Source organism: Agelaius phoeniceus, chromosome 9 (genome assembly GCF_051311805.1).
Source record: "Agelaius phoeniceus isolate bAgePho1 chromosome 9, bAgePho1.hap1, whole genome shotgun sequence".
NCBI classification, from domain to species: Eukaryota; Metazoa; Chordata; class Aves; order Passeriformes; family Icteridae; genus Agelaius; species Agelaius phoeniceus.
In genome coordinates this window covers 7,731,657-7,756,485 of record NC_135273.1, presented here as the reverse complement: position 1 = coordinate 7,756,485, position 24,829 = coordinate 7,731,657, and the positions used below count along the sequence as shown (strand labels likewise).

Genomic DNA, 24,829 nt, shown 5'->3' with positions numbered 1-24,829 from the left:
GCATTTTTCACAGCTCTATAAATATTACAGCAGGAAGGGCCATTTTAATAACCTGCTCTGACGTCTTATGTATTGCAGGCGTAGATTTCATCTGACTGCTCCTTCACTTTGGACCAATAATTTTTGACTGAACTAGAGTGTACTTTTTTCCTTGAAACGCATCAGTCTTGGTTTAAAGTCTCTGCAGTGGTAGATATTGCCACTGTACATTCTTTATTTGCCATTATTTTATAGCAGTGGTACTATTCCAGGTGAATGGAGACATCCCTTTGGTTGCCCTGTGTTGGCTTTAGCCCTTGCATTTCTGGTGTGTCTGTCTGCTTGGTGAAACCCTGTAGTGTCACAGATTTCAGGGAATCTTTTGCTGACTGATTATCTTGGTGAGTGACTGTTCTGTCACTGGTGCTTCTGAATACTTTTAAATGTGCAGCATCCTGATGTCTTTCTGTTGTTTGGTAGATCTTTTTTACAGATACTGAGATGGGAAATGTTCTTTTGGCATGCACCCTCTAATTCTTTACGGGCTTTGATTATAACCCTGCCAACTAGGAAAAAATATTGTTGAGAATATTATGAAAGCTGATGTGGGATTTCAAATGACAATACACAGCATCAGCTACTCCCCTGTGTGTTCTGTTTAGGAGGTTGGAGTGTGGGTGGGATTAACCTGTGGTGCCTGGGCAGGCCACACAAATTGTTCTGTCTTCTCACTGAAGCTTTCTCAGTGGGGAGCAAGGAGTGGGGTGCGATGGAGGCACCTCTGTGACTCATGAGTGCATAGTCAGGGTGGCTCATCTGGATTGTGGTTATTTGACAGAATCACCGGTAGCCACAGAGGAAAGCTGCTGATGAGCACCTTGCTTCATATAAAAGAGAATATTGCCCTTGACTGGGCAAGGGCTTACCTGAAAGTGGTACTGCTTATCTTTGTGTTATGGGATTTGGGATTTGATAACACTTGGAAAGAAAAATAATACAGAACAATTCTTGGTATGACTCAAGAAACTTACAGTAATTTCCATCTGTCTTGCTATGTATTTATTTTAAATAGAACAAGCCCTTATCTTACAATTTTCTACAAACATTATTGCAAGGTAATGCTGTGCTCTTATTTATTTACTTTTTTTGCCAACAAAGTGAAATGTCTGTTTCAAAGGCTATCTACTCTTCCAAAAGAAACTACTTATCAAAAAATTACCATTCTAGGAGACAAGGGAAATTGTTTGTACTTTGCCAGTACCAAAGGGCTGATCTAATAAAAACAACTCTTGTAAGTCACCTCCATTGCACTATGCAACTACTAAGAAGGCAATGGTCATGACTGCAAATGAGTACTTCTAATATTTCATACTTCTGCCAGGAAAATCTATGTTCTGTGGATAGCTAAATAAGACTTTACTTCTATATATAAATCATATGACAGCACTGAAATTATTTTCATTGGAATATTACATATTCATGCCTTTTATTAAAAAAAAAGCACACAAAACAGGTGAAAGCTTTTCTTATTTAGTGATACTTATTCTTAATGATTTTCTTTCTACAATATAGTGAAAGAAATGAGTGTTTCTGAGGATGTTTTTATATTTGTTGTTATTTGTTATTAAAGAGTGAGATGATCTGTTTCCCTAGTGGAGTAAGGCCACTGGAGACGTGTGTTAAGGCTTGAAGATAATCATAAAGGATGCAGAAAGTAGAATGGATTAGTGAAGATACAATGTGCTGAAGATACCAGGCTCTTTTAGAAAGCTTTTATGTTAATAGATTATTGAATTTCGTCTGCTGTTTCATCACCACATAGATTAATACAATGTAATAAATATGAATGGATGAAAAAGATTCTTTTTCTACATAAAAGGAATTTCTATATGTGATGAATATTGAGCTATTAACACTCAAAAAAAGTTACAGCAGATATTTCTGTTTCAAATGTCTGAATGGTAGTTGTTGAAAGAGCAAATAAAATCTTAAATGGGAATAGAGAATAAAATGGAAATAATATTGCTACTGTAATAATATGCTACTGTACAGATTCATGGTTCACTTGCATCTTGGATACAATATGCTGATCTCTGTTGCATCTCAGCAGGCTCTAGGAGAATACAAAAGATTTATTAAAGGCAGTGAGCAAGGAATTCTCAGGTTGGAAAAGGGGCGGAGGAGGGAAAGAAGGGAAATAAAACACAGATCATTACATTTTGAGTGGTATAAAGCATGAACCCAGAGGCACAGCTGTGGACTGAAAGTGTCCCTGAGCTCTAAGTCATTGAAGGTGGTGTGATGCTGTGTGGAGAATCTGCAGGGATTCATCCTTCTGGATAATGACTGGGGAGCACTGTGCAGAGACAGGGTACTGAGTAGGAATAACAGAGCAGCTGCCTGCCAGATGTGCTTATTCAAATTTATATCTTCATTTGTCTTGATCTAGGAGAGTTTTTTTATGGCTGGCGTTGTCTAATTTCAGAAGTAAGTTGTAAGGCAATGGCAAAGCAAATAAGCAAAGCAAACCAAAATGCTCTTAAACAAATCCCCCTTACATTGGCTTGGATCCATTTCGTGTAAAGGATAATTTAAATTATTTGCTACTGAACTAGAAAGCATACAAGTGAATGCCTGGAGGAAGAAAGCAAATCAATATTAGAAGAGTCAGAATTCAAGTTTTTGTGAGCACAAATAGTGTGATGAGAAATATGAAGAGAGACTTGACTGTTTTCCCCACCCCCATTTTCTTTTCATCAAGAAAGATTCTATTGGCATGTCGATGATTCATGTTCTGGTGTCTGGTTTATTACAGCCCTGTTTTTCCTCTTGCAGGTTAACAGAACCTTCTGGATATTTAACAGATGGACCTATAAATTACAAATATAAAACTAAATGCACATGGTTAATTGAAGGATAGTAAGTATCTATTTTCATAGCCTAAATTTTCTAAACAGTTTGGTACTTTGTGTTCTAGAGATCAAAAGAACTCCTGACGTAGAGACTGCATGAGGGTATAATATGAACAGTTTGGTGTTTTGTTAGTTTGCTTTGGTTTTGTTTAACTATTATATGGAATTTAAAAAATAAGGTATTAGGATTTTCAGGATTGCTTACAGTTGGCCAAATTCCACTCCCGTTCAAATTGCTGGCAAAAATTAGGCTGACATGGATATATGGCTGGTGCTGCAGGCCCTCAAAATCCTGTGATAAATTTGTTGCATGTTTGAGTACCTTTGCATAAGATCCAAAAGTAGTTACAGAATCCCTTTATTTAACTCATTACCTGACTTAACTCATGTCAATGATAAATCAGCAATGGCCTCAAGTACAGAATGCTTATTCAGTTAAGTGTTTCTCAAAAGTTAGTGCTTCTATAAAGTATTTTCTTTTGCATTCTACAGTTCCTCACATACTTAGTTTTGAAATAGTTTTATGCCTACAGTTTAGGTTCCTCATGCCTGTTGCTAATTTTCCAGATTATGCAGCACAGAAACACACAGACATGCCTGAAGAAATAATGAGACACATAAATTAGTGTGGCTAAGTGTTAATGGCACAAATTGGTTACATTTCAGGAGGATTCCGCCCCTCCAGGATATGGGTTAGGATTTTGCTGACTCTAGTTCACAATTCTAGAACAAAATTAGCTCCTTCTGTATTTCCATGTTGTCATAATCTCAATTATCTTGGATAATGCTGGATGCTCTGCTGCTGCGGTTCAGAAATGATGTGTCTGCTCTGACTTTGGTCTGCTTATATGCAGACAGTATTTTAAACAGAGCAGCAGTGAAGTTATGATTGTTTGCAAAATCATGTAAATTTTATTATCTAGAAGACCAAGCTATAGCTGAATATGTGTCTGAACCTAGCTAGGCTTCTCTTTTTGCTCAGGAATATTTGCACTGCACTGCACTAAAGTGGAAACACACCTCAGCCCCACAGGCAAACTCTGCTTTGAAGCTGTTCCTCACTCCATTCCTCCTGCTCTCAGGAGATGGCAGAGTGGGAAGCTGGAGAAATCAATGTGCTGCACAGTCTGGGGAGGAGTAAAGCAACCAAGTGTCCAAATGTCAGCGCACAAGGAAGTCACATATGTGTGTAATACTGTGTCTTAAAAAATGAACAAAGAGCTTTCTCCAAAGGATCTGTCACAAAACCCCACATGTTTTCCAGACTGACAAATTGTACTCAAGCCTGTCAGTAGCAAGGAGAACTACAAGAAAATAATCATTATGTTTCAGGAAATACATATATATATATATATGTATGTCTGGTAATTCTGTGGTATGTAAAAATTCTCCTTTCAAAAAGTTTACAGATCCATTTGGACCTCAGCCAAAATGTCACTAGTGACATTTCCTACATGTTGGCAGAGGGTCAGAGGCAGGCACTTGCACTAATATTGGTTGCAATTTTAAATTTTTATTTTCAATAATTAGTGTAATACTGGGAAGAGGATGTGTAGGTGATTTCATCTTGAAGGATTCTTTAAAGTTCATAGTCCTGACATTGTAAAGTAAATTTAGTCTATTAAAATGAGACATTTTAATTGCTCTAAATTTGTGGTTCTGAACACTGATAAAATCTGGTGAAGTTACACTTCTCATTAACTTTAGGGATTATTAGCTGTGGACTGAATATGTTATTTTTAAGTTTTCTAAGATAAAGGGAAATATTTGCTTGCCCTGGCTTTTGTTATTTAACACTTTGTAATATTTAATTACTACTCAAAATGTTTTAACAGAGTTATGTTGGCATAATCAATTCTACTGTGAGCTCTTGATCTTATGATCTCAGTAATTCTGTAAATGTGTTATATCAATGTTTTTTTTTTTCAGCCCAAATGCGATACTAAGATTAAGATTTAATCACTTTGCCACAGAATGTAGCTGGGACCATATGTATGTATATGATGGAGATTCTATATATGCACCTTTAATAGCTGTATTTAGGTGAGTGTATTTACTAATATTACTGTCCATATAGTCATGTATGGACATTTTCAGTTATTGGAGGAAAAAGTAACATTAGAGACTTTAGTATGTTAGTTAGAGTGCTTTCTTATCTTAATATTATGGGAACATGTATGTAAAGTTGTATTAGAATGCATTCCAAAATGTTACAGTTTTGGTTAGATAATCATAGCAGAAATACATTATTTGGGTACTTACTGCTGGCATTGAATGGACTGTTAATGTTTACACACAGGCACTTTCCTGGAAACACCTGACTTACCTTGCAGATACATATACAAGTTGTATATACCTTGTATACCTTTTATTAAAAAAAGTTTTAAATTTTTATTTATGTCATCTTGTTTCTATAATTAACCAGCAGAATACCAAACTTCTTCTTTCCTTTTTTTCCCCCTAAATATACCAAAGATTGCTTAAAAATATTTTTCTTCTTTTCTTTTTCCAGTGGTCTGATAGTCCCTGAAGTGCGCGGAAATGAAACTGTTCCTGAGGTGGTTACTACATCTGGCTATGCATTGCTACACTTCTTTAGTGATGCTGCTTATAACCTAACAGGATTTAACATTTTTTATTCGTAAGTGTTTTTGTACTAAGTAATTGTTTGGTTGTTTTTTTTCAATAGCATAAGTCATACTCAGTGCTTAGTGTCTAAAACCAGGGGGCTGGGCTTGTAATCAATTATTGAGGTATGAGTTAGGGGAAAAAAACTCCTACAGACTCCTATGGTTTTTTTGAGCGAAGTCACATGGCCATTCCCAGAGTAGTTTTTCCTGTGCCATATGGAACTAGAATGTATCCCCTCCAGTGTTTATCCAACACATATAGTTGTCATATGGACTAGAAGGGAGATTATATCTGCTGTCATATAAATTTCCTTCTCTTGAACTGGGATCATCTGTTGCTTGATTTCTCTTGCTGAATATACTATGGCTTTTGAAACCTTCCAAACAGTTCCACTTGAATTTTTGTGCCAGCCACAAAGATTTTATTCCATTTCTTTTCCTCTTCTTGGGTATTTCCCCTCCTATTTTCCATCTCAGTCTACACTCTGCCTTTGTGGATCTTAACTGCACTGTGCATCTTTTAGTTTCTGTGATGGCAAAGTCTAATCTGATATGACCACGATTGCTTTTGTCCAGCCTCCTTTTCTGTGTCAGCAGCTCCAAAGATGCATCTGGCAGACCTGAGCCTTTTCCTTTTTATATGCACCAGTTGTTTGCAACTTCTGTCTCATTTGGGATGTTCATGTTACACAATGCAGCATCTCTTTATATTGCTTGCCTTGGCTCAAGAGGGAATTGCTTGGTCCTGTTGGACCTGTTTTTTCATGTGAGTTTTTCAATGATTGAAGATATGCCTGTTGCTCTCCCTCAATCCCTTCAGATTCTGAAATAGCAGTTATTGGGATATGGTGGCCAGCACTGCATTTCTTATGTTGAAGTTGACATGCAACACTTTTGTCATATTCTTTATTAGTTTAAAATTCCTATTTGTGTTTCTGACCATAACTTTGCTCTTGGCACAATACTTGGTATATTGTCTGTGGGAAGATTGTTGCTGTAATTTGCAGTAGATTGCCCACCTTTGGCCAGATAATAAGTGGCTATTCAAAGTTTGGGAAACCTCACTATATATATTGCATTGGAAATAGCAGCCTAGACCACTGAGTATTTTTGATTTTTGTCAGTTGACATCAGTAAAATGCAATCACCTGGCAGACTTTCTGTTGTAATTAGTTATATTTTTCAGTTATCCCTGAAGCTTTTATTGCACGTTTTTATTTGTCTTGGGAGCAAATGGCAATTAGACTTGGCATTCTTAAGAAATGGGTGTATGTGCATTCTTTCATTACTTGGTAATGCCGTGCATGCTGCATATCATTACATAATTTTTTTTGTAAATTTAAAATAAATAAAAAAACTTGCCAGTTTTTAATTCCATTACATATATAACTCATGAAATTCTATGTACTCCGTTCTTCTGTGTCTTTTATTGCAAGGGATACTTTTAAACCATTTTTAATGAACCAACAGTAACATTTTTATGATAAAGAAGTACCTACAATTACTTTTTATGGCTGCATTAACTTTGCTTCTGTCACTAGTCTATTGTACTCTGCTTCTCTTATCCTCTTCCTTACTTTTTGACTTCATCTTCATGGACCACTTGTATTCCTTTATTTTGGGGAAGACAGAAACACAAAATCTGTGACCAAAGTGCCATTTCAATAGGAAACAACTGTAATTACTTCAGAACAGTCTGAGTAAATTTTCTGTTCCTTCAAGTCAGGCAACTTTCTTCTAATTCTGCTGATCCAGTTTTCGTCATTTTGTTTGAATCCTTGATGAACCAGTTGGAGTGGGAAATGGTCTGCTTTCCAACTAACCTCTCCTGGTGGAAAAACTTAACTGTTCACCTTCCTGCAGAGCACTGCCTGTGAGGTTGGAGGAGAGGTTCCTCCCAGCTGTAGCATACAGCTGTTATTAATGCCATCAATGGCTTTAATGCCATGTGTGTTACCAGCTAAAACCCCCAGGAGATTTTGAATGATGGTCAGATGTGGAATTTTCTATTTTAGCAGCGTAACGGAATCAGTCCTTTGAGAAGTGAGTCTTTAGAAGACAAAAATGTCTCCTCACTGTCCTACCACAATTGTATCTTTTCAAAGGCCAGCCTTGAACAATTATTTGTTAAATTTTAACAGCTCTTTCTTCATTCAGTTAGAGCTTCATTCAGTAAGGAAGACTGTGAACAGTATCCATCTCCCATCTGCAGGGAGTGGTCTGTATTATCATCAGAGGATTGTAGTAACACTTTATTCTGAGTTTGCGGTGAGTCATCGAAAAGAGTTTCAAATCCTGTTTGGACTTCATCAGGCACATACTGCCTGAGTTCATGGAAACTCTTGGACCCACATATTCCATGTCCTCCATCTTCCCTCATTTCAAGGAGTTGCCTGCATTTCTGGAACCACTTTGCTTAATTTTGCACTCCCATTGCCTGTGATCTCAGTGTTTGGTAGGGTGTATCAGAGAAATGCAAACTCCCAGGACAGTCATAGACTTTCAGCCTAGGCTGTCCTATTTTTGCCTCTTGGACTGCAGAGTTAAGGTGGCTCTTTTATTAAGGATTCAAAGAATGAAGTGCTACCTCTAAGTAGTTTACAGGATATTAGCCATCTTGTATTTTTCCTTACTTGTTTTTCCCTCTTTTATTCTCCCCAGATGTTAGGCGCACTGTTTATAGTATAGACCAAAGCTACTCCAGAAAACCCTTTAACTGTAGGCCTGTGTGGAGAGTTTAAGCTCAATTGCTTCCAGTGTTGTTGTTTCTAGAGATAACAAGCATTGAAAGGACTGAGTGCTTATTCTGGAATATAGGAGAAAAATAGATCTGTCCAAGCAGGGCCTGTCCTTTTGCTTCATGTCAATGTTTGTTGCAGTGCAAGGTATTTGTGATCCTGAGTGCATCAGACTTTGTATTTAAGATTGGATCAACACCTTTTGAGCTCATTTGCCTGTAAAATCATCATTAAACTTGAATTTTATCAGTAAATAGAAATTTTTCATGATAAAACATACTTTATCTAAAAAATACTGCTGGAGTACTGTGAGATATCTTACTTTTTTTTGTTTTTTCAGAATTAACTCTTGCCCTAATAACTGCTCAGAACATGGCAAGTGCACAACCAGTCTGTCTGTACCGAGCCGGGTGTATTGTGAATGTGACAAGTACTGGAAAGGAGAGGCCTGTGACATTCCCTATTGCAAAGCCAACTGTGGGAGTCCAGATCATGGCTACTGTGACCTGACAGGAGAGAAGCTCTGTGTCTGCAATGACAGCTGGCAAGGTAAGCTTTGCTTAGTTTAGTGTCTAGGTGATTTGATTTTCTCCCTGCCCTCCTTTTATTGTCACATCATTTCATCATATTTTTAGTGTTTCCTGAAGTAAAGTAGCCACTGTCTGCTTTTTGTTGGGTATAATTTGTAGCAGCCTCTCAATGAAAAAGGAAGGTGAACTGCTTTGTTATAATGGTGCAAGACTGTCTGTGGGCTAATGGATGTACTGTAAGCATGTGGTGCAGTTTTTCTCCCAGTACCATAGATCATTGTTTCTCATTACAGATAAATTATTTAGGATCCTAAATGTTTAATTCACTTGCTATAATTATGCTAGATGCTTGTGGATTTTTGTTTTTATTGTTTACCACTTCTGTTACATTCTCAATTGGCTTAGCTTGCTATGCTTAGAAATTGCCATTCTCTTAACAGAAATATTAAAATCCCTCCAGATTACTTAGCTGATATGCCCTCTTCCCATGACTTCCTGCCTCAGTTCTGTTTTATTGCTGTTTCTTTTGGCATGACAAAGGAAATGACTTTTTAACTCCTATTAGCTGTCACACCTATTACTTCACAGTCATGATGAGATCTAATACATTTCACTTCTTAATAATTAATGAGTTGATCATTCAAAGGCAGTCTGTGCATCCACAGAAGGGAAGTGGTTTAGCAATATGGTCATTGAATGGAAATAGTGTAGACTTATTATTACTGAGTCCTTTAAAACCTTCCAGGACTGTAGTACACAAAAAGATCCTGAAGGCTTAATCTCTGTTGAGAAGTTGTGAATAGAATTTGCAGCAAGACTATCACCCTTTTAGTTGTGCATGAATTCCTTGCAGTGTCAAATTGCTGAGTACAAAATGGGAAATGTCACAAATGTTTGGAAATGCTTTTAGGCTATACCTTCAGATATAGTGCTATGAAATTCATTAGAAGTTTTAAGCACAAAATAAAATTAGAAATCTGACTACCGCTGCTAGTGCCTTCCTTTCACCTGGCATTTCTGTACATACTAGTTTCTCACTCTTTCCTACAGATCATATAAAGAGAATTTCCTTCATCATTCCTTGGATTTTCACTGAATCTACATAGATTTCAATTTTTTTTTTTTGTAATTCTGTCACAGATGAGATGGCTTGGATATATAATTATTTTTCCTTACTAAATACCAAACTTTCCTTAAGCTCTGGGAGATGACTTTCATCTCTGCTTTATTTCTTAATTTATTTATTCCTGTATATTCTGCACTTTCTATACTGATACTATCTTCTGTGCAGATTATTTGCAATGTTGAAATAATAAATTTTTCTCTTGCTGTCTGACAAGTTTTTTTTGTGTTTGGTAATTCAAACCGAGTGGCTGAAGGGTCTTGATTTGTATGCTTTAGGAGAGAATTTAATGTTTCATTTTTTATTAATATATTCTTTTTATCTTCTGTTGAGTAACTTTAGTGTCTGTATTAAAAAAAATCATTGAGGTGCATTGATTTGGATGTATGATAATTAGAACCCCTGATTCAGAATATAAATGTCCGAATTTCCTAGTTTACTGCATAGAGTTTCTTTTACAATGGCGACATCTTGTGGTTGTCGGTGAAGAAGCAGCTCTGAAGAACATACACATTTTAAAAAAGTATCCTGAGAAAAGAGAATACTTTAGGGTATTCTTAGGGATAGAATAACTTTTTTGAATAAAAAGTAGGATCCCCTGATTATTAGATATGTCTTGTGGAATTGAATACAAGGATCTTGTAGATACTTGCTTTATTCTATATTTGTACTTGGTTGTATGAACATGGAATAAATCTTCCATAAAAACTTTTAGACTTTGAAGACAAATAATTGGCATAATTTTTATTTTTAATATATGTTTCATTTAACAAAACATGCACTAGTTGAATATATTGTTTTTTTTAAATCAAAGTATTTTTAATAATGCTAGTATTTTTAAATATTTCTGAAGTGGTTGGTGCAAGAACAAAATTTAGTATTTACAGAAAATCTGGTTAATTTAAAATTTTCATTTCATTTTCAACATAAGGGAGTCTGAACTTTTCAGACTAAGTATAATACTAAGGAATATTTTCTTGAGTTCTGTACCATAATACAGCATCCCATTCCTGGTTAATCTGTCTTGATATTATCTAACAAAAGGCTGTGGATGTAATTCAGGGAGGAAAAAAATAACGCCTCAAAACTACTGACTTGCTCTCTCTTTCTTTGCTAGGCATATGTAAAAGAGAAATCTCTCTTTGGCTGAGACCAATTTGTACAATTTGACCTATTTAAGAATTTTATAGAAAAATGCTTTTGCTAAATATGTTTTCACAGCCAAAAGATTCTCTTTGATACCACGAACACCATGTCTTGGATTGTTTCAAGCTATAAAGGAGAAGAGAGATTTCCAAACAGTTAAAAACTTCTGTGACAGGTGAAAAAATTCAGGATGACTGAAAGGATACTTTAAAGAGGATTAAATGGACTGTCTTTGAAATTGCTGAAAACATTGCTGACTCCTAGGTGTAGACAGGGAAAAAAAAGAGTTGAAGGCTCCTGAAGTTGAGAAACTTTATTGATACTTTGATCACTGAACATCAGCACTGCAAGCAAAAGGGGAATCTATTAGGGAGGAATTACAGACTGTCTTTACATTCATTTAAAGAGAATGAGTAGGGTACCTTCAAGGCAAATCTGGTACTTCATGTTTATTATGTTTTGGATTGCATTGTGTGGTGGTTTGGAAACAGAGGAAGTACTTTCCTTTTATAAGGAACTACACCAAAAATGGGCTCTAGGGTTGCACATAATGCACACCAGCCCCAAACAGGCATTTAGCCCTAATCCAAAGTTAAAACACCAATAAAATTTCTGGAACATGTATAGTTAGTGGGTTCTCCCTGCAGAGCTGCTCCTAGCAGATAGAGATGTAGCAGAAGACCAGATTCTGAAATTAAACTAATTAACTTTGAAATAAATCCATTAGCAATTGAGGCAGCTTGAATTTTATAACATCTCTCCAGGGAAAAATGAGTCTTTCTGTAAGGAGAAGAGTAAACAATGAAAGTATAAAAGGAGCTATGACTACTGCAGTGTAAAATCAGTGTTTTGCTTGCTTTGTAGTATGGCATCATGAGTGTGGCCAGAACAGCTCTGTCAAACTCTGTCTAACTCAGATTTTCCTGAAAAGACTCACTGGATTTGGGTTTACTCCCACTTTTCAGTGGAAGGCTTGGATGTCAAACTCTCTGGTTTGGCCTGCCTTATTCCCCATTGTTGAAACTGAGCAAAGCTGTGCTTCTGTGGTGCTGGGTTAGTGAAACTGGTGGGGAAGGTTTGAGATGGAGGCTCAGGCAGCAGCAGGTGAAACGCAGCACTGGGAAAAGCTTGTGCCAAATGCCTGGAGATCTGAAATCTGAGATTTTGGGCTGTTGGGCCTGGATGTTCTTGAACAGAAAGCACACAGGTCTGGGTGTCTTCAGAGATGAGGACCTGTGATGTAACATTTGCTTTGGACAGACCTGTTTTTGGAAGGAAAAATAAAATAGAAGCAGGTTTCTTATAACTCTTCTGCCCTGTGATAATGTCCTTTTTGTCTCAGTTTTACTTTTCAGGTTGTCTCCTGGCCAAGTATCAAATCAGAAATGAGAAACTGCAATTTTACAGTCTGGGAAATGTCCTCTTAAATATATGTGCATTTATACTGTATATGCATATAAAGACACATATCCAAGGAACATTTTTGTCCCCCAATTTTAAGTTAAAATCCTATTTCTGTGCTCCATGTTTGTAGATTTTTTTTAATGTTGATCATAGAAATGAGAGCTGTCTAAGAAAAGTTTGTCTATAGAATTGGTAGGAAGGAATTGTAATGAATGGTTATCTCATATGTACTGGAAATGTTCTTCAGATTTATCTTCAGGTGGAATTTAACAATTTGATAAGCCTTCTTGGAGGACTATGGAGTTTGTAAACAAAGTATAGATATTGTAATTAGAAATTTAATGTCTGAAAATTGTGTGAGAAAAGTCAAGTCCTTATTGCAAGGGAAAGAACATCACAGGTAAATGAAGAGCCAGCTCCAGTTTTAAATACCTTTATGGTGTCATCTGACAATTAGTGAAAGCAAATTTAGCAGAATTTATTTGATTTGTTTCACTAAATGGCTGCATTAATGGGGTTGATAATGCTCTCTATGTCTAATTAGGATGAGATTTAGGAAGGGAGTCCCCTGCTATTTGTGAGTTTTAATGAAAAATGTAATCCATTTAGAATAAATCTATGACCTAAATATTTATTTAAAAGGCATACACTTAAATGTATGAAAATAGAACTCGATTAAAATAATGATCACACGCAATACTTTGTCCTGAATACAAGAAGTAGATAGTGCTGACCTCTCTGATAAGGTAAGATACAAAATTAACTTTATTATCTGTAGCACCTTCATTTAAGATTAGGATGAAAGTGATTAATGCAGCTCAAAACCTGTTAACTTCATTTCAGCACTGTTCTAGACCATAACTTGAGGAAAGAAATTCTGAAACATATATTGTGATTAATAACAAACCAGTTGAAATCTGAATTTATCAATGTAGTTCATACAAAGATAGTCTGTAAGAAAATTGACATGAAAATGCAGTATATTTTATCTGAACCTCAGCATTTGATGACAGGAAATCATTGAAAATGAAGAGTGCAGTGCATACACAAGGAAACACTAAGGGGAACTCAGCTGCTTCATCATGAAATGGGAGTGGGTGTATTGAACACATATGGAAAGGTATCAATGCTCCTTGAAGGCTGATCTTGGGACTGATAATGTTACATAATTTTTGTAATCTACCTATAATGCTGCTAATGAAATCTGGTAATACGGAAGTGGAAGGTACTTAAAATATGAAGGAGAACCAGAATATCCTGCAAAAAAGTCTGCAAATAATGTGTAGGATTTAATTACTTCAGTATAAATTGTAAATTAATACATTTAGAGACTAAGAGCATTAAGAATTTGTGTTATAGTCTTGGATTGAAATGTAGAAAGTGACGTGGGAGAAAACTTGCTTGTCTATCTCAATTAGAACATGAACTAATTAACATTATTACTTTTATATGCTCTGCAAACTCCAGAGTGCCAAGAACACTGGTAGGATGATCACTCATAGAAGTTCCAGTTAAATATGTCAAAGCATTGGTAGTATGCTTCATGTTTTCTTACAACAGTTTCTTGAATACAAATAGAAACAGACTCAGAGGGAGAACCATTAGGATGGACAGGGCTATGGAAGGCACTAACAGAGCATGGTTTGTTTAAACAAGTATAATCAAAGCTGGGAGGGAAGTGTTGCTGTTTATAAACATTTGTGGGGTATATAGACAGACCAGGTCTTTAAGTACAGTGATAGCAACACTGGTAGAAGAAAAATTAGGATAAACTGGTCATCAATACACCATTTAAGAATTGGGAGGAGGCTTTTGTCTTAGAGTTGTGAAGTTTTCTAGAAGTAGTTAGCAGAGATACTGGAGCTTGGTACCTTGCAGAGGATGGAGTCTCTGCATTAGGATGGAGTCTCAGAATCTCTAGTCCAATGGGTATTGTCAGCTACAGCTGATCTGGAAGTCCCTTCTTCTTTTAGAGTCTGAGGAGCAAAACCTGTTTTTGTTTAAGGTGATAAATCTCACGTGGTGTCTACCAGAGACTGTACTTGTTCTCAGTCATGGAAGACTAGGAGAGCTTTCCCTGCTTCTAGTAGACAATGCTGTGACATCTGGCCTTATCTCCTGTGCCAGTCTTGTTGATATGAGTGTGGGATCTGGAGCTGAGCTGTTAAAGGATGCAGTGGAGCTGTACCCACCCATGGCAGGCCCTGCAGCCCTTCTGGCTCCCCTGCTCAAACTGAGCCTAGGCATCCCCCATGGCCGGGTTGCCTTGGCTGATCCCCTCTTCCTGCCTGAGGAGACAAACAGAGCTGAGGAGCAGCACCCAGGGGCATTTCAAGAGCTGCATCAGCTCGTGTGCATTAGGATTTCTGTGTCATTCCGGGAGGAGCACAGCTTGCTGCCCTGCTGCTTTAGCTGAACACCTCACCAGGACCTCTCTGCCTGCCATTGAGTCTCATTTTCAGCAAGGCTGTTTGCAGGATAGGAGAAATACTCACATCCAGTATGATATTGCAGAGCTGTGCAGGGGCACTGTAGGGATAAATGGGTGCACCTACCGTAAAATGCCTAGAAGGAATTACTGAGCCATTCCAGCACAACTGGTCTGACTGTAGGACTGGTTTCAACCACTGAGCTGTGGTGGTTGAAAAATTATATTAATGTAATAATTCTCAATTCAAATGATCAGACAAACAAAACCAGAATAAACAACAAATACTTTTAAAATTGCTTTGATTAGATTGCATGAAGAGCACCGTGAAATTTATATTCAACACATCAACACTTCTGCTTTTTTCTTCTGTGCTCCCAAAGGAAAAGATTTGGTCTGAAGACAGTGGATGATGTTGAGTCATTTAGGTGGAAATTGATCTTATGACTTAAACTACTGGAACAGATTGTTACTATGGCTTTTCATGAAACTCCTCAATAAATAGAAATTAGATTATGTCTTTTGTGTGGTGGGGATAAATCGCCTTTTTAAACCTATAGAGTTTTTTCCCTACCTTAGAGGATAACGTAATTGACTTCTAGTTCAGGTTTATAAAGTTGTTTGCTGTTTTTAAAGCATTCCCCCCTCCACCCCCAGTGGATTGACTGACACATTAGGAAGATAAGAAAGAAACTCAATTTTAAATGAATGGAGAAAAATCATATTTGCATAAAACATAACAAACCATATTTTTCATTATCTTTGTTCTGCGGCTGTAGTTGCTCTTTGTTGCACAGAAGGCACGTATTTAGTGAATGTAACGTTTCTGAAGAGAATATGTATTTTTGCTGAAATAATAGCGTATGTATTCAAGTAGGAAAATCTATAAATGCTATTCATAAATCCTACATTTACCTTGTTTTTATAAAGCAATAGCCATACAAAAGAATTGGATTTTTAAATGATGTTTTGATAGAGGCCAGCACTATTCTATTGTTTTGCCTTTCTGCAGCTGTAGATTCCATTTTTGTCCCGGTTGATAGATAACGTGGTCAGCCCTTGCCCATGGCAGAGGGGCTGGAGCCAGACGATCTCTAAGGCTCCTTCCAGCCCGAGGTTTTCTGTGACTCTGTGGCACAGTGGTGTTTCTGCTTCCCTCTCACCTTTCCTGTCGTTCAGGTCTCACGGAGCGCTGAGGCTGGAAGAGGGCTGTCTGTGACATTCCTTCCATCGCTGATCTGGCTAAGATTTTTGCATTCTTGACTGAGTATGAGGCGGTTTTCCTGCGTTCATTTTTTTGCAGTCGGTGCCGGTATCTGTGTCGGGATGTGCCGCAGGAATTGCGGCTCCGCTCGCCGCTCGCCACCAGGGGTCCCTGCTGGCCGCGACATCCCGGGGCCCGAGGGCCCGCGGTGACAGCCGGCAGGGACCCGGCTGCTCCTCCTGACCTGCAGGCACCGTTCCCATCATTTTCAGCTCTTCCCTGATCAAAGAACACTTAATCAAATGTTTATTTTAAAGCCCTTTTATATTCAAATTAAGTGTTTCCTCCAGTGATTTACCAAAATCGCGATTTTGCTGACGTTACAACTCTATTATAGTATCAATTATTAATGCTTAAGAAATAATACACTGAATTGTTCATGCTCTCATTAGAACTCATTCAGATACCATTAATCTTTTCTGAGGAGAAGGTATAATGGACTATGGGAATTGAGGGTCTCCATCGCTTAGTGAATGGAAGGTAATTTGGATACAAGTGGACATCATTCTTCTGTAGTATACTAGGAAAAGTTGACAGCTGGTTATGTACACTTTGGATGTCTGGTTGTTGTGCATAGGAAGTAACTGTAACAATTTGCCCCCAAAATGACAATAAACATTGGAAAAACATTATCTCCCTGCGCTCCCATTCCCCAAGATAATGTTTTAAAATTATTGTAAACTTGCTTATTACTTATTTAGCATACTTAGTAAACTTCAGCATCTCTGTATTCTAAAATTGTCTGATCTCTCCTTGACACATGTAAATATTTGCATCTGGAGCACCCTTTGCCAGGGGAGTATCCTTGCCAAAGAGATCTGATACTTTTTACACGAAGAGCTGTCTCCTCTTGTTTGCTTTGAACATGGCTTCTTCAAGCTGCATTTCATAAAACTCAGCTCTTTATATTCAGAGAGACTGTGGGCTCCTCATATCCACCCTCTCTTTGTTACTTATTTTATAGACATTTATAATTCACTTCCAAATTTTGTGTTTTTCCAAGTGAAAAAGGCAGTGGTTCAAAGGAATTCAGTGGTTTCTGTAATTGAAACATCCTTATTACACTTCTGTAAACAGCGTCCAGCACTAATCTCTTCTTTTTAAGTAGGACACAGTTTTCTAAGGTTACACAAGCCACAGATTTATGCAGTGGGGTAACAGGATTCTTGATTCTGACACAATTCTTTATTTTGACCATTGCTGAGTGGTGATGTAATATTTTTATGAGATGTCCTGAGATGATCCTAAAATGTACCTTACTTAATTTTCAATTTAACTGTGTTGAATTTTGTGGATTGTTTTATTGTTCAGTAACATGGTTGGACAGGAACTTCTTCTGTGGTTCTTCAAAGGCCCTGAAATAATAAGCTTTATCAGCAATATTTAGAGATATATATATATATATATATATACGTGTATATATATATATGTATATATATGTATATGTGTGTATATATATATATATACACGCACACATATACATATATATTCAGGTTTTACATAAGATCTAGAGCATAAATTGATGATGAAGAGATCACATTTTTGTTATCATGGAACAAATAAAAAATTGGTTTTGCTGTTCACGATTGTAATAGTCCTATAGCTAAAAAAACAATGCATTTTTCTGACTTTTCTTTCTTTGACAAAAATGATTGGCAGAAATAGATTTGAAAGTCATATGTAGTAGTTGTGGGTTTGGTGGCTTTGTATATTTGTCTATAAAATGTTATAAAATTTAATTATTCAAATAATTATTTTGATAAAGTACATGATAGTGTATTTTCCTCTTGAAAAATGATGCAGAATGGCATTTGCCAAAGGCAAATTTTTACTTCTAAGATTTAATATAGTATAATGCATTTTGTAACTTAATTTACTATAATATTATTTGCTTTGATATACACTTATTCTGGTTCAACTACAGTATAGTTTTTCTCCAAAGGTAACCTACAGTGCTAAAAGTTTTAGACATAAATAATAGGTCATTTAAAAATGTGATGCTTTGTGCCTTTCTTTCAATTTGTGACTCACAGTCTCTTTTCTGAGAAGAATGTGGAAATGAATTGTTATTATTTGAGCTAATCTAATGCTTTCAATTAGATTGACATCCCATGTTGTCAATTTTTTCATTGAGCATCTGTTAAACATAAAAGTGTACACCATATTTTATCAGAATGAGCAATCCTGACATCTGTAATTAAGCCTCCCCTGTTTCTGCTTTATTGGCTTTAACATCCCCATCTAACAGATTGCACAAATTGCACGTTTGTTTACAAAACAGGCCCAGATTGTTCTCTGAACGTCCCCTCCACGGAGTCCTACTGGATCCTGCCCAACGTGAAGCCCTTCAGCCCCTCTGTGGGCCGTGCGTCCCACAAGGCCGTCCTCCACGGGAAGTTCATGTGGGTGATCGGTGGCTACACCTTCAACTACAGCTCCTTCCAAATGGTGTTGAAGTGAGTGGTTTCTCCTTTCTCGGGGGGCTTAGGGAAAACAGATCTTACCAGGGAGGGAGCTTCTGTCTTCTAATTGAGCTGAAAGGTTTCTATCTCTGTTAGATTCTTTATTAATGGTCTTATTTTATGCTTGTGATTTTCTTACGATTATAGAAAGTGAAAATATGGGCAGCATCAAACCGTAGGTGATATTTATATGTAGTTCAGTTTGAAAAACTGCAAAACATAAGGAGCTTTGTTGTGATAAAATAGTGAAAGAAGTTCTCTGCTGATATTTTCATACATTTTGAAAGCCATGTTCATTATTGATGTTAATTTATGGTTACAGGACATTTGTATTTAGTGCTCGCACTTTGCTGCTGGTGCCATGCCAGTAGGGTCAGGCAGGTCACCTGTATTCCACTTTTTTATACTTATGGCAGTTTGTGTGTATATTTGACCACAAATACACAAGCAAAGTTGAAACAGCTGTAAATAGGAACCAGGTGATTTGGATGGTAACTTGATCTGTAGAGGCTCTAAATGTGGCAAATGCAAGTGTTAGGTTCTATTTATTAGCATATTATTAGCATGTTTACCTCTTCTATTGTTGTCTACCTATTGCTTTCTTCCCCACATTTGCAATCATACAAAACAAATCCCATAATCTTTTGGATTTTTCTTTTCTACCTTTGTAATCTTTTTTTTACCTCTCTCTCATCTAATGTTATGCATTAATTAATGAATGAAAATGTAATGGAAATTAAAATCAACCATATATTTAAGAGGGTTCCCAGCAGTAAATCTTCAGAGTAGTGCAAAAGCAGGGGGCATGAGCAGTTCTGTGGGGTGGGTTTTTTGTGTGACTGATAACAGAACAAGTCTTGTGATTTTTATTAGTTACTCCTGTTGTCTGAGGTTGTTGATGAATTCCTTAAAGAGATGCTCCTGTTCTGCTTGAGGTAAATTTAGTGCACTGTCACAAGTTACTGCACTCTTGTAATAGTTCAAAGGATTGTGTTGCCCCACTAACAAATAACCATGTTGGAGTTAGTTTGAACATACAAGCCCTTCTGTTTTGTCTACAGGTCGAAAATGTTTCTTTTTCTGTTTCTTTTCTAGCTACAATTTGGAAAGCAGTATATGGAATGTAGTGCCTGTATCCAAAGGGCCACTTCAGAGATATGGACATACTCTTGCTTTGTATCAGGTTTGGACTCTTCAGTGTTCTGTATGATAAATTTATATCTGTGTGCTGTTAGTGATCTTGAAATGAGTCACCATGAACGGAGACTTGAGGATAATTTAATTTCTAAATATTTTGTATTAATGTTTTCTTCTTCAGTACTTAGGTTTATTGCATGGTTTTTGGAACAGAGATTGTTCAATACTTCTCAATCACTTTGCTGACCATAAATCTTCTGAGCTAAAGCTGCCAATAAAGGCAGAGGTGTGTATGAGATGTAATTGGGGTTGTGGGCAGTGCTCTTGCTCAGCAGGCACCATCCCCAGGGGCTGAGCCCCACAGGCAGAGCCAATTGCTGGTAGCAGGGAGCTTTGGCAGTGCCATGGCAAGTGATGGCCCAGGTCTGGGGACTGCTCAGGGAATCCAGGAGCACAAGCAGACAGGACTGGAGAGAAGGCTCCAACTTATTCCTGAGGGGGCTATCAGGGAGACAAGCTACAGAGGGTGACAGGCTTGTTAACTGTGACAGAGAAATAAAGAATTGCTGTCACAAATTTTCCTTTGTTTGCATAAAGCACTGCCAGCAGGGCAGGACAAACAGGATTGCATCAAGTCAGACCAGAGTGTTCATCTCGCCTGGTAACACCTCTTGAATAATGGTAACAGTGCATGCCTAGGGAAGAATATGAGAAAAAATGACAGGAACTTACAGAAGCTTCCTCAGAATACTGTCCTACTTTGCAGCTGGGATTTCCTAAAATAGGGTAGTATCATGGTGGAAAAATTATGAATCCCGTTGTTTATTGGTTTTTTTTCAATTTTTGGATCATGTATTTATTTTAACATTGACATCATCTTGTGCCTAAGAATTCCAGAATATTTTTTTAAGAAATAAAACCTTTTCAGGAACTGGTACTAGCTGGTTTAATTTTGATAATCCCTACTTCTTATTCTCTACTGATTTCCTCATACTACTCATGATTTTCTGTAAGGCCATCATGCACTCCACCATTTCTTTTTCATACTTCTGTGTTTTTAATAATCCTCTATAAGGAAGATATTTCATACATTGAGTAATGTTGTACTATTGCCTTTGCTTCTTCTAATTCTGGTATTTCCCTTTTGAAAAAGGAGGAATCACAGTCTTTAGTGTGTTCTTACCTCAGAGATTGATGTAATTCAGGGTCTAATTTTTTTCCTATTAATTCTTTAGGGTGCTTTAGCATTTTAAAAATCTACTGTTGCCTTTGAACTGGTATTTTTATAGAACTGCCAGTTACAGCCTCAGGATCTCATTCTGGGCAATTCAAAACCCATCCCCATATGTTTAAATTATTTTTTCACATAGGGTGAAAAAAGGTTTTTTCATTGTTATGCATGTGAGCATTTATTTAGTCTTTAATTTTTTCTTGTATTGCACATGCAATATTAGGAGATTCCTCTGCAATTATTTGCCTTTGACCATTGTCTCAGCTATTTTAAATAACATAGTATAGTCAAACAGTACTGCTGTTTTTCCACTCATCCCTAAGTCAGCTTGTTTTTTTAACATATTGAACAAGCAAATCCCAGCTGCACATTTCTGTGAAACACCACTAATGATCTTTATTAATTTAAGAAGTGACTATTTTTTCCCCCAAACTTTACTTTATAGACTTAATTAGCCTTGTGTTGTCTGCTTTCCTTGTTCCAGAACATCTTAGTTCCTTTAGGGCATGAGGAATATTATCAAGCACCTTTCTGAAATTTCAGGTACATGTATCATCTGGACCTTTGATTTCTTCAGAAAAAGCCAATGCTTTATTTGCAAGATAAAACTTCCCTTTTCAAAACTTCATAGAATTTTTCTTTATCTGTTTGTCTGTTTCACTCAGTGAATTCTGTCCTTTCTGCCTCTCCCTTATCAGTCTTTTGGTATAGACACATTTTTAAGCAGGAATTTAGATACTACAGATAGGGGTTACCTCTTTAATTTTTTCAGAACTAATTCTAGGGACTTTCTCTGCCAGGTTGTTGTTTGGGGTTTTTTTTTTTCTCCCTACATGAACTATCTGTTTTTAGTTTTTGCTATGGAAATACCTGTGAAGTCTACCATGAAGGGACAATTATAACCTCATTTTATTGCTATGGCTTTGACTTCTCAGAATACTCCTTCAGACAGTCTGTTGGCACCACTAAGTATCTAGTTAGGTGTATTGCTAATGCATTTGAAAAGTGATGTCATAGTACTTCATATATAAATTCTGTGGGCATCTCATTAAGGTATTTCATAGCTTGCTTTGGTGTGAGTCTTTGTTTTAATCTGGTGGATTTACCGAACTTTGTTTTGAGCTGTACTTTTTCTATGAATTTTCCATTATCCTTCTATCAAGTTAAACTTTATTTTGTTATTTTTAATGGAAAGTTTTGTTTTCTTTTTGAAATAGGATGTGTTCTTGTAATCTGAGCAAAAATGTCTTACAATGTCTTACATTTAATTTTTTCACATTTTTCGTGTTTTTCTTTTAAAGACTTTACCCTTTTATTTGTGCATTTTAGTTCCTTTTTATGTTTGGGCTCCTTTTATATAGTGAGTGCTTCCCCCAAGTTAAGAGGAATTCAGGGCATGGGCTGATATTTTGTTTTGTCTTGTTTTCCTGGCATCTGTTCTTACAGAGATGTTGAATCTGTGTGTGGCATGGTGAATATTGTAGAGGTGTTTTCAGTAGTAATATAAACTAGGTTTTGTGCATGCCCTAACTCCAAGCTTGCCTTTCTTCCTGTCAGTTCCCTGATTCATTACTAATGTATTATCTGTTCTTTGAAAGGTCAGATCTTTTTGACCAGTGACTTTGATTATTACAGTTCCTGTAGAATGTGGAGATTTTAGTCAAGAAACATTTCAGTAATGTATCATTTAGCAGTACAGAATAAAGGCTTAAAATATAATTTAACCTTTTTATTTGACAGTGCTAATATTTTCTTGAGACATTCCAAACTAAAGGGTAACTGTTTTAGAAGTCCTTTCACCAGCAAATATTAAATGTGGTCTGTGTTAATTCAGACATCTCTTTGGATCTCAGTGAAGTGCAACCCATGTTAATGATAATGAAAGCTGCAAAGCAAAGGTATAGTGAAGAAGCTGTGGCTGTTGTTGAAGATGGATGTTAATTAGCAATTAGGATTCACTAATAATGAACCTATATGAAATAATTAACTACTATGCTGCTTGTACTAGTGATTATGTCAAATGTCAGAAGTTACATGGGCCAAAAGAAGCTGATCATGCAAATCATAGAAATTTCAAGGGGGAAATGAACTCCCTTCTGAAGCAATTTCTTACATTAACTTGTTAGGATATAGTTATGATATTTTTTTTTAGATCTTCAGTCTCTTGGAAAAACAGAAAAAGTAATTTAGAGTGAAGAGCAGTAGAACATAATACCTAGAGATGGCAGCTTTGAGCTGTGTTTTCAGCTCTGTACCAGTAATTGTGTAATGTTTCCTTTATGGTTGATAGGAAAAAATATCCACAGAAAAGAAATTAGATTAAGTTTTTGACTTGAGCTTCTGAGATTTTAAAGCCTAGTGCTTGGCTGGAGTGAGAGCCCAGAGCCAGCATTGCCTGATTGTGGTGCAAGATAAATTGCAGCTGTGTGATTGACTTTCTGGAGAATGAAGTAAGTTACTGTGTCCATTTCCCTCAGAAAGCTTCTTTGGTAAAAACTGAAGTACTGTTCTTCTTTATTCTGAAGAAAAAAAGATCTGAGGACTCCCACTGATGTATAGTTATAACAAATCCTCAAAACTTTTTATGCATTTATAGAGGAGAGAGCATAAAAGAGCTCTTGCTTTTAAACCAACTAAACTGTTAAATAGTTTTCACGCTGATTACTGGAAAGGTGCTGTTAGCAAGTGGTTCTGCTGCATCTCATAAATTGTATGTAATTTCTGGCACCTTGATACTGAAAATATCAATGTACTTTGAAATAATATATATAAGAAATAGGCTTATAAAGAGACTGGAAGAAATGACTTGTGAGGTTTTACAAGAGAGTAGGTACATATAGCTTTGATAAACATGCCTAGGTAGGGAGTTGGAGTAAATTCCAAAACACTAGATCACTGGAATTCAGCAGAAAGGGAGGTGCCTGCAAGGTGTATATGTCGTCGCCTTTGGGACTTAGTTTTTGGCAGTATCACTAAAATTGGTTGCATTTTGCCTCATAATTGAGCTGTTGGTGCTGGTCCCAAGGCGGTGGAAGGATGCTTGGGCTTGGAGGTTTGTTTTCTTTGAGACTGGCTATAGAGATGAAGCAGGCAAGCTGATGTAGTAGTAACCATAAAGTACACAGACCATTTTATATATAGTCAAATTTAATTTAGCTCATTTGAGTTTTATGAATATTACTTCCACTTTTAAAAGTTTATTAAGAAAGGGTAATTATTTTGATTCTTTTCACAAATTAATTAGTGTTGATGTTGAGTCTGTATATATCTCCTGGTTTTTTTATTAGTCTTATCAAAAGCTAGTGTTAACAAAGCAAAAAAGAGTAAAAAACTTTTCCTACTTTATTATGAACAACTAGATAAAATCTTTCACCAGTTGGTTTATTGTTATTCTTTTAATGCCTAGTTTTGTTGGCTATTGTAGTATAATTTGAATAGCACTGGAAATACAAAAGTATTTTCTAACTATTCTATTAAGTAGCTATTGGTAGGCTGTACCAGCAATTTCTGTAGTTTTATTGTTCTGTAACTCTGAATTACATCTTATGCACAACTTGCTCTCTTAATTCTGATTTGCAGATCTCAGAAGTGTGAGAAGTAGGTGAGATGAGCTGCCCCACGCTTTTTGCACATAGTCTTGAGAAAAGCCTCTTCAGAGTTCCCTTCTATGAAGTGGCCCTAATTCATCAAGAGATTGGTTCTTTGTGTAGAAGTGTCATATTTTTCATTCCTTGTTTCAATGTTATATCCCAGCTGGTTTGAAAGTGAAGTCCAAGTAAGGTCACTTTAATTAATAGCTTTGACTAAACCCAGCAACCATTGGAAAACTGCAAATACTGAGGAAA

General features: G+C 36.6%; 1 protein-coding gene across 4 annotated transcripts in view; it reads left to right on the top strand.

Annotated features, from left to right (window-relative positions):
* The window catches only part of ATRNL1 (attractin like 1), a 433,015-nt gene that overhangs the window by 35,237 nt on the left and 372,949 nt on the right, over positions 1–24,829 (top strand). For all 4 annotated transcript variants that reach the window (XM_077182833.1, XM_077182835.1, XM_054637523.2 and 1 more), the window contains exons 2-7: positions 2,815–2,898; positions 4,821–4,934; positions 5,404–5,532; positions 8,600–8,808; positions 18,436–18,610; positions 19,712–19,799. In XM_077182833.1, the coding sequence (XP_077038948.1) occupies positions 2,815–2,898; positions 4,821–4,934; positions 5,404–5,532; positions 8,600–8,808; positions 18,436–18,610; positions 19,712–19,799 (799 nt within the window). The remainder of the gene's footprint in view (positions 1–2,814; positions 2,899–4,820; positions 4,935–5,403; positions 5,533–8,599; positions 8,809–18,435; positions 18,611–19,711; positions 19,800–24,829) is intronic.